Source organism: Lissotriton vulgaris, chromosome 1_1 (assembly GCF_964263255.1).
Source record: "Lissotriton vulgaris chromosome 1_1, aLisVul1.2, whole genome shotgun sequence".
Classification (NCBI taxonomy): Eukaryota; Metazoa; Chordata; class Amphibia; order Caudata; family Salamandridae; genus Lissotriton; species Lissotriton vulgaris.
In genome coordinates, this window is record NC_141685.1 from 1,410,444,145 (window position 1) to 1,410,454,088 (window position 9,944).

At 46.2% G+C, this 9,944-nt stretch overlaps 1 protein-coding gene across 2 annotated transcripts in view; it reads left to right on the forward strand.

Annotated features, from left to right (window-relative positions):
• The window catches only part of CBLL1 (Cbl proto-oncogene like 1), a 149,233-nt gene extending 145,252 nt beyond the window's left edge, over positions 1–3,981 (forward strand). For both annotated transcript variants that reach the window (XM_086967197.1, XM_086967199.1), the window contains one exon: positions 1,987–3,981. In XM_086967197.1, the coding sequence (XP_086823323.1) occupies positions 1,987–3,016 (1,030 nt within the window). In that variant the 3' untranslated portion in view covers positions 3,017–3,981. The remainder of the gene's footprint in view (positions 1–1,986) is intronic.
• Positions 3,982–9,944: the final 5,963 nt, after the last annotated feature.

Consider the following 9,944-nt stretch of genomic DNA (forward strand, 5'->3'; position numbering starts at 1 on the left):
TCGCCCTCACTCTATCTATCGCCCTCACTCTATCTATCGCCCTCACTCTATCTATCGCCCTCACTCTATCTATCGCCCTCACTCTATCTATCGCCCTCACTCTATCTATCGCCCTCACTCTATCTATCGCCCTCACTCTATCTCTCGCCCTCACTCTATCTCTCGCCCTCACTCTATCTCTCGCCCTCACTCTATCTCTCGCCCTCACTCTATCTCTCGCCCTCACTCTATCTCTCGCCCTCACTCTATCTCTCGCCCTCACTCTATCTCTCGCCCTCACTCTATCTCTCGCCCTCACTCTATCTCTCGCCCTCACTCTATCTCTCGCCCTCACTCTATCTCTCGCCCTCACTCTATCTCTCGCCCTCACTCTATCTCTCGCCCTCACTCTATCTCTCGCCCTCACTCTATCTCTCGCCCTCACTCTATCTCTCGCCCTCACTCTATCTCTCGCCCTCACTCTATCTATCTCTCGCCCTCACTCTATCTATCTCTCGCCCTCACTCTATCTATCTCTCGCCCTCACTCTATCTATCTCTCGCCCTCACTCTATCTATCTCTCGCCCTCACTCTATCTATCTCTCGCCCTCACTCTATCTATCTCTCGCCCTCACTCTATCTATCTCTCGCCCTCACTCTATCTATCTCTCGCCCTCACTCTATCTATCTCTCGCCCTCACTCTATCTATCTCTCGCCCTCACTCTATCTATCTCTCGCCCAAACTCACTGTATCTCTCGCCCTCACTACAGCATCACTCAGGGGCACCACAACATCACTATGCGCTACCACAGCATCACTGAATGCTACAGCATCACTTGCCGCCATCACAACGTCAATCAGTGCCACCACAGCATCAATCTGGGCAACCATTCAACAACAACTGGTTTAAATATGTTCTCTCAATGTTTCAAGCTTTATTACAAATGTCACAAAAAGATGTTAATATTTCACTTCTGTTCTTGGATTTTCGTCACAGTAAAATACACATAATCTTCACAAAAGTTATTTACAAAAGTTTAAGCTATTGCCATTATAAATTACAATAACTTTTATTTAAGTATTTATTATTAAAAAACATTAAAAGCCATTGTTATTTGTAATATCAATACATATGTCACGTAAATATAACACATTGCATTACAAATGCTATAGGTGTCACATTTGCGAAAGTTAAAACTATTGGCATTGTAAATGACAAAGCTATTAATTTTGCTATTTTCAAAACCAACACATAAATAAAAAGTATGTAATTTACAATACCAATAGCTCAAACTTTCCTAATGCGAGACCTATTGCATTGTAAATGCTTGTTTTAAAAGTCATCCGTTCTCTCCCAACTGTAACAAATCGGAGCAAACCTTTGACCTGTCAGTGAAAATTGTTGTAGTCCATATTTGTCATCAGTATAGATAAAAAGCATGTTATAGAATAAGAATATATATTGTTCCTCTGTCGCTGTCAGAAAGTCTCATGAAATTCCTAAACATGACCAACTTGCCCCTACGATTATGTTGTGTAATGACTTATGTAGCACTTTGTTTTTTTAGAGTTTTGCAGTGTCATTGTCTTTGGATTTCTCCCTACTATCTCCTTGCCCAATCCCTCCCCATATCACTGGACAGGAGTCTTCTTAAAAAAGACACAGTACTTGCCCGCTCCTCTATGGGTTGTGCTGTAGCATAGACAAGATCTCAGAAGGATTATCAGCAATCTGCTACCTTGAAAGTTGTGCAGTCCTTGCTAATGCAAGCAAATAGCTTTCACTTAAGCTGGTCAGACACCGACATTTGTTTTTAAAATTGTGTATTTGTTTTTTTAGCCATGAAGAAGAATTGAATGAGTAAACCTTTCTCTAGGTGTATGTAGTTATGAAAAGGTTTTACGTGTTAGTGCGATAACGTTTTGATGTATAATTACTGCGAAACTGCATTTATTGATTGAGTATAGTTGCAATGATCTAAACAGATTTTTTCTTCTTACCTAGCTGCAATGACCCCGTCCAACGGATTGAGCAGTGTACAAGAGGGGCCCTCTTCATGTGTAGCATTGTTCAAGGATGCAAGAGAACATACCTGTCTCAAAGGGACTTGCAGGCCCACATCAATCACCGTCACATGAGAGCAGGAAAACCAGCGAGCCGACCTCCACCTGAGCCAGTTCATCCTCCAATTGTTCCAGCTGCCTCCGAAATTCCTGAACGCTTCATAATGCCGCCAGAAAAGCATCACATGAACCACATACCACCAAAGCCACCTATTTTGATGCCACCACCTCCAATACAGCATGTGCCACATGAGCATTATAATCCGCAGCAAGAGGATATTCGGCCACCCCCGACCGAGATGTCCATGGCTCCGCCACCTCCTCGCTCTGTTAGTCAGGACCTTTACCGGATAAGGAAGCACAGCAATTTGATAACTGTCCCTATTCAGGATGATTCCAGTTCGAACGCCCGTGAACCACTTCCACACGGTCCTGTTCCGCCGCCTCATCATCATCCGGAATATCCGGGTCAACCAGTGGTAACTCTGCCCCATCACATTATGCCTCCACAACAACATTATGCACCACCACCACCTCCACCGCCACCTATTAGTCATCCAATGCAGCATCCTCCCCAGGCAGCAACCGCTCCTCATTTGGTTTATAGCCAAGCTCCGCCTCCACCAATGACAAGTGCTCCACCACCCATCAACCCTCCTCCTGGACATATTATTCCTCAAATGCCACCGTATATGAACCATCCACCTCCTGGACCTCCCCCTCAACATGGCGGTCCACCTGTAAACGCACCCCCTCCCCACCACTATAATCCCGGTTCTTTACCACAGTTCAATGAAGATCAAGGAACTATGAGCCCTCCGTTTACTCAGCCTGGTGGAATGAGCCCTGGCATGTGGCCTGCTCCAAGAGGGCCACCTCCACCTCCAAGAATGCAAGGTCCTCCATCCCAGGCCCCTATTCCTGGACCACGTCACCCTGATCAAACTAGATATCGACCCTATTATCAGTGATGTGACAACATTTCAATTCCATGCTAAACGGAAAATATGCAGCTGCAAATTTTGTTTTGATGTACATATTTTCCCTTTTAAGGAATGTGACTATTTGCAAATCTAGTTGAAGTGACTTAGACACTCATGGGCCAGAAATCCCAATTATTTAAACCCCAGTCTTAGGATTTGTAACACAGTAAAATTTCAGCTTCCTTTTAATTGACACCAAGTCTTCAAGAGCAACAACTGCCTCGATGTGTTAATGCTCTAATTTTTGGAATAGAAAATAAATGTACAGTACCACTTTCATGAATGTTATTGATAAAGACAATGTTTAGTTTCACTTGTGATGCTTTTGTTAACCTGTGTACCATTAAATATAAATACTCACAAATGTACATTATATGGAGTTGTGCATTAACGTACTTAAGTCTTAACATGAAGTATTTGTTTAACACTCTTATTTTCAATTGTACGGCAAAATGTTCAATGTTAGCATTTAAGAGGATCTAAAGAGTCTCAAGATGGGCTCTCTTTGGCTTAATGGCATTTCTAGAAAACTCATATTTTTTATAGACTCTTTTTAATTTAAACTCTCGTACGCTAATAACGCTTTGATACTTTACATTGTTAACTTTCTGAACCACATCGTAACTCAAATGTTTTTCCTACTATGTGTAGGACAATGTCTTTTATAACCAGGAAACCATTTGATGAAGGCACCAAATACTTGCTTCTACTGTGACCATATCCATTTGGGTTTTGTGTACTATGTAACATCTGTGATCACTTGGCGGCCAAGTTAATTGAGCTGTGGCTGAGTATAATGGACCACAAGGTATTCCAGGTTCATGCATGAAGCTACAATATAGAATTTGGCTTGGGTTGTCTATTGTTTTTATTGAGACTGCTGGAGTTTGATAATTTGCCATCGTGTGTTTGCGGTCTGGCCTGAGCTAATAAAATTGGGCCCTTCAACTTTTTTTTCTGCTTGCACTGCCACATCATTCCAGAATATAGCCACCTTCCATAGTGTCTTCTCGTACACATTTGTGGAACCGGGCTGTTCTGCAGCTTTTATTCCTGATTATGCCTGACATGCACTGGATGCCAGTAACGAAAATCTGTTATTAGACCTACGGTGACTGGTGGGATGAGTTTGGTAACTTGGCCTAGGCATGCCCCGCCCCCTCCTTTATTGGCCTGTATTATTCTCTTGGGCTGTTGAACTGGTGGACACAAATGCTTGTCAAAATTTTGCATTTGGTCAAATAGAAGTTAAGGCTTCTTGCCTAAAAGAAAATGTATCTGTTTGTTTGCATTCATGGTGTCTTGTTTTCTTTGGGTGCTAGAAAAATGTCATATTGAAAGAAAATCTAACAGTACTGTCCACCTAAGATTAGATAACGAACAGGCCGCTCTGTTGGGGATAAATAGTTAAGATCAGCCCTGACACAGATTACGCTTACTTCTCCAGTATTGGGGTGTCTTTCATAGATTCACATGCTTGAATATTCCCCGTCGTCGGAGTGGGAGTCCCCCGGTAAATAAAATAGCAATAACATACTCATATTATGTATATGTAAAAACATAACAAATGAAATACACATTATAAAAGAGGCAGTAAATGCCTAGACATAATTCCACATAGGAATACATGGAGAGAGAGAAAAAACATATGTAGTCTATTCTTGTCATTATGTTGGTCCAAACTGTAACCAATCAGGCTCCAGCAGCCCTCCAGAACCTTCTACTCAGAGCTCAGTACCTCAGATTTTCTACAGCACGTCGTGTGAAAGGGAGTCTCCCTGAGCTCTGCTCAGTTTTCTCTACTTCAGGTTTTCCTGGGTTTTCAGTATGTCTTCAAGTAAGCAGTCTCTTTTTAGACCTTGCTCTTCTTGTGGAAAGCTACGCCTTTATTCAGAAGATCCACACAGTAAGTGTATTTACTGTCTTTACCCCGACCATGATGTGGGTAAATGTAAGTTCTGTAGAACTTTTTCTACAAAGACTCTAAAGGACAGGGAAGGCCGTCTCCTACTGTGGCTTCAGAGACTGAAGGATAAGGATACTGTACTTTCTGATGCTGAAAGTCTCATTTCTGGTCGTTCCCAAGCAGCTTCAAAACATAGTAGTGTGCAGGAGTTGCCCTCTCCATTCATTAAGAAGAAGAAATTGTCTTTCTTTGGCCCCTGCAGTGACTTCACCTCTTCCTACTACTTCCACGCCCACGAGACCTGGCTCTCAGGCGTCTGCTGCGTCTTCTTCTCATGTTCCTTTGAGAAAACCTGTTTCATCGTCGACTGGAGCGTCGACGGTCGCCCCGACGACGAAATCTGCCTGCTCGTCGACAACGACCGTGACGATGACGTCTGCTTCAGGATCGTCGACGGCTGTTTCGTCAACGAAGGTAACCCTCAGTTTCAAGACTGTGCCATCTGTCATTCCGATTGCTTGTCGTCGTCGACTAAGAAAACTCCACTGTTGATGACCAATTCATCGTCGACGAAGAGTGCTAAGAAAACAGCTTCGTCGACTGCCTCGTCGACAAGTATTCCGTCGACGACCGCTCCGTCGACTAAGAAGAAGTCCTTTTTGTCTCCGTCGACAAATTCCGTTGACGGCGCCATTGCCATCGACGACGGATTCTTCCAGTTTGGTTCAATCAACTCCATCGTCGTCGGCTCCGTTGACTACTTCTTCTGCGTTTGCCTCTCTGCCGCCACTGTCGTCCACTGGATCAGCCACTGTCGACCCACTTCACCAGCGCCGCAAGGTGCCTATTGACCAGATTTCTATCACCAATGATCCACAGGCTCCTTCGCCCTTGTTTGCCACGGACTCGGACCAGGATTCAGAGGAAGATGTACACGAGTCTTTTAGAGCTGCACGTAGTCCATCTGATTCAGTCATCAAGTGCCAGGATTATAGTAATGATGATGAGGACCAATATTTCCAACAGGAGGAAACGCCTGTTCAGGTTCCTACTGCGACTTTGCCTGTGTCGCTCATTTCTAATCTCTAGCTTATATTGGATGACTATAATAGGCGTTTTCTGCCATCTCCACAGGTACCTGCAGTTCCTTCTGTTCTGACGCCTGTTGCAGTACCTGTTTTGGCTCCTCTGTCACCTCTGCCAACTTCTGCTCCTCAAATACAAACTTCAGTTCGGATACACACGACTGTGTATGCCGACGACGAGGATGAAATTCCTCCAGACCGCGAAGATGGTGAGGTTCGAGATGATGATGATGATGAGGATATGGCGGAGTGAGATGACTATCAAGTTCAGACACCGTCGCCTTCTCTGGTAACGCCAGGAGATTCTCCTCCTGTGGACATTGCGAGTTTCCATCAGCTGATGGATAGGGCGGCTCAACGCTTCAAGTTACCCAGAGTCCAGAGGGAAGAGGATTGTTTCCTCTGTGATTTTAAGAACCAACCGTTCAAACAAGTCCATACTGATCCAATTATTGACTTTGTCTGGTCTGAAGGGGTGAAATTGATGCAGACCCCAAATTCACTACTGGCACAGATGCCCCGATTGGAAAAGAAATATAAGGCGCCTGTCGGCTCTCCAGCGTGCCTCATTGGACAGCCAAAACCGGATTCGGTGGTTACGCAGGCAGCTCAGCGTCGTTCTCGGAACCCTGCGTCTGCTGTTACTGCCCCACCAGATCGCGAAGGTAGTCGCCTGGAAGCTATAGGCCGTAGGTTTTCCACAATGGCCTCTACCACAGTGAGAGCGGCCAATGCTTTGGCCATTTTGGGGGATTACGATCGCCAAATGTGGGCAGACATGACTGCTTTTGTGGCTTTGATTCGGGATGCTTCCAAGGCGGGAGCCTTACAACTTCTCCAAGAAGGAGAGAGAACATCGGAGGAGATTATAGACGGTGCCGTGGATATTGCCTGTACTGGTTTCTGGCAGCTCGCTGGAGCGGCTGTTCTGTGCAGGCAAGGTTGGTTGCGTTCCACATCCTTTCGCCAAGAGGTACAGGCGAAGATCCTGGATATGATGTATGTCGGCGAGTCACTTTTTGGAGCACATGTCGATGAAGCATTGCAATCTATCAAAAAAGACACTGACACTGCTCGCTCTTTAGGAACCTTACAATTTCGGAAACAGCCCTTTCGGGGTGCACGCGGGCGCGGCACCTCTTCTACTTTTCGAGGAGGAAGCAATAAATATCGCTCCTGCAACTAACGCTACTCCAATAACCAGCAACAGTCCTCCCGTCAGCAGTCTTCTAAGACCTATAGGGGGAAATCTTCTTACAGAGGATCTGCTCCCAAGAGACAATGACTTGCCTTTACCCCAAAGAGTTGGAGGTCGAATCTCCCTGTTCTGTTCTCAATGGTCCTCCATCACTTCGGACCGTTGGGTTCTGGACATTGTAGAGAAGGGCCATGCTTTAGAGTTCAGCAAACTTCCTCCTCCCACTCCACCTTCCGGCCCACCACCATATCAAGGAAGTCTTCCATCAAGTTTGCCTTATGATACAGAAGGGTGCCGTCGAAGTGGTGCCCAAGTCTCAAAGGGGGAAGGGATTTTATTCCCGTTTTTTCCTTATCAAGAACGGGGATTGGCGGCCGATATTGGACTTGCAAGCACTCAACCAGTATCTCAAGTGCCAATCCTTCCGCATGCTAATGCTGGTGGAGATCTTGCGCTTACTCTCAATGGGAGATTTCATGGCAACTATCGGCCTCCAAGACGCCTACTTCCATGTCCCTATTCTTCAGTGACATCGGAAGTACTTACGATTCTGCGTGGGACGGAGGGACTTCCAGTTCTAAGTACTGCCTTTCGGCCTACGCTCTGCCCCTCGCGTCTTTACAAAGGTGTTCGCTTCTGTGGTAGCTTATCTGCGTCTTCAGGGTGTACACATTTTTCCATACCTGGACGACTGTCTCCTAAAGTCACAATCTCGCACGCAGCTGCTTCAGGATACACGCCTTTGTCAGGCGGTATTTCGCTCCCTCGGACTTTCAATCAACACCGAAAAGTCCCAATTACATCCAGCTCCCTGCAAGAATTGACATGGGGCCACATTGAATACAACTCTTGCAAAAGCATTTGTGTCTCGGGAGCGTCAACAAAAGATTCTTCAATTGGTGTCTCTTCTACGGACAAAACAGTCCGATTCAGTCCGACTATTAAAGTCATATCTAGAGATGGCGTCATCATGCATCGCACTGATCCCATATTGCAGACTACGGACACACCCCATTCAAGAAGAATTGGATGGACAGTGGCGTCAAGTCACCGGTTCCTTCAATGACCGTCTGTGTCACCGTTTGCATGAGGGCGGCTCTCAAATGGTGGGCGCAGCCATCCAATCTTTCGGCAGGGACTTCGTTCCTTTCTACCACTCCGGACCTTACTCTAACAACGGACGCTTCATTGGAAGGATGGGGTGCCCATCTTCAAGGCCTGTCCATAAAGGGCAAGTGGACTCTGCCTCAGAGGGCCTGGCACATCAACAGGCTGGAGTTGATGGCCATTTTTTCTAGCGCTACAGTCATTCCATCCATTGATTCAAGGGGAGTCAGTTCTTATTCAGACGGACAACACAACCAGCATGCATTATATATAAACAAGCAGGGCGGAACAAAATCTCCAATCTTGTCTCAACTGGCGCTGTCGATCTGGGACTGGGCTATAAGTCACCACATCACTCTCACCGCAGTTTAACTTCCAGGTGTCTCCAACATCCTGGCGGATTCCCTCAGCAGGTCCACGTCATCGACCCACGAGTGGGGAAATACATCAACCAACACTAGAGTTGATTTTTCGGCGATGGGGTCGTCCGTCACTGGATCTCTTTGCCACACCAGAGAACCGGAAATGCCCATCTTACTCAAGCTGGCATCCCCACCGAGCGTCACAGGGCAATGCCCTTTTGATGAACTGGTGCAATCTGTTTGCTTACGCTTTTCCTCCAATCCCTCTGGTGCCTCGAGTATTGTGGAAGATGCGGAGACAGCCTTGCCACATTCTTCTGATCGCTCCCACTTGACAGGCATGGTTCTTGGAGCTGCTTCTTCTATCCCAGTGCGAGCCCATCCTTCATCCTCAGATGGACCTCCTCACGATGGACAAGGGTCAGATTTGCCATCCGGACCCCTCTGAATTTGTCAGCCTGGAACCTGAGCACCTTGAATTTGCCCATCTAACCATCCCGCCAGACTGTAGGGACATTCTCGCTCAGGCCAGAGCTCCGTCCACTGTTAAAACCTACAAGCTTAAATGGAGAAGATTCTGCCATTGGTGTGCAGCTGCTGGTGTCCATCCCATTCGTTCTATGCCTGCGCAGCTCCTCCCGTTCTTTTTACAACTGGCTCAGTCCGGACTTTTTCATTCAACTTTGAAAGCTTTTCTGGCAGCAATTTCCCGCTTCCGCCAGGATGGCTCCACCTCACTCTGTTCTTCCAGGATAATGCGTAAATTTTTCAAAGGATTGTTCCGCTAATTCCCACCAATTCGGCACCCTCCTCCTTCTTGGCGCCTTAACATCGTGTTAGCACAACTAATGAAGGCACCATTCGAACCTATACACAAGGCTGACTTGAAGTTTCTCACTTGGAAGGTTGCTCTTCTCCTTGCGCTGACATCATCACGTCGCGTAAGTGATATTCATGCTTTCACTATTAATCCTCCTTTTCTTCAATTTCAGCCGGACTGCGTAGTCCTTCACACTAATCCCACCTTCCTGCCTAAGGTGCCTTCGGATTTCCACATCAACGAACCTGTTTTCTTAAAGACTTTCTTTGCTAACCCACAGTCTCCAGCGGAGCAGCGCTTGCACTCCTTGGACATTAAAAGGTGCCTAAAGTTCTACATCAGCAGAACGGCCCCTTTTCGCAAATCTGATCAACTGTGCATAGCTTATGGACGCTTCCACAAAGGGCGTCCAGTTACCAAACCTACTGTTGCTCGTTG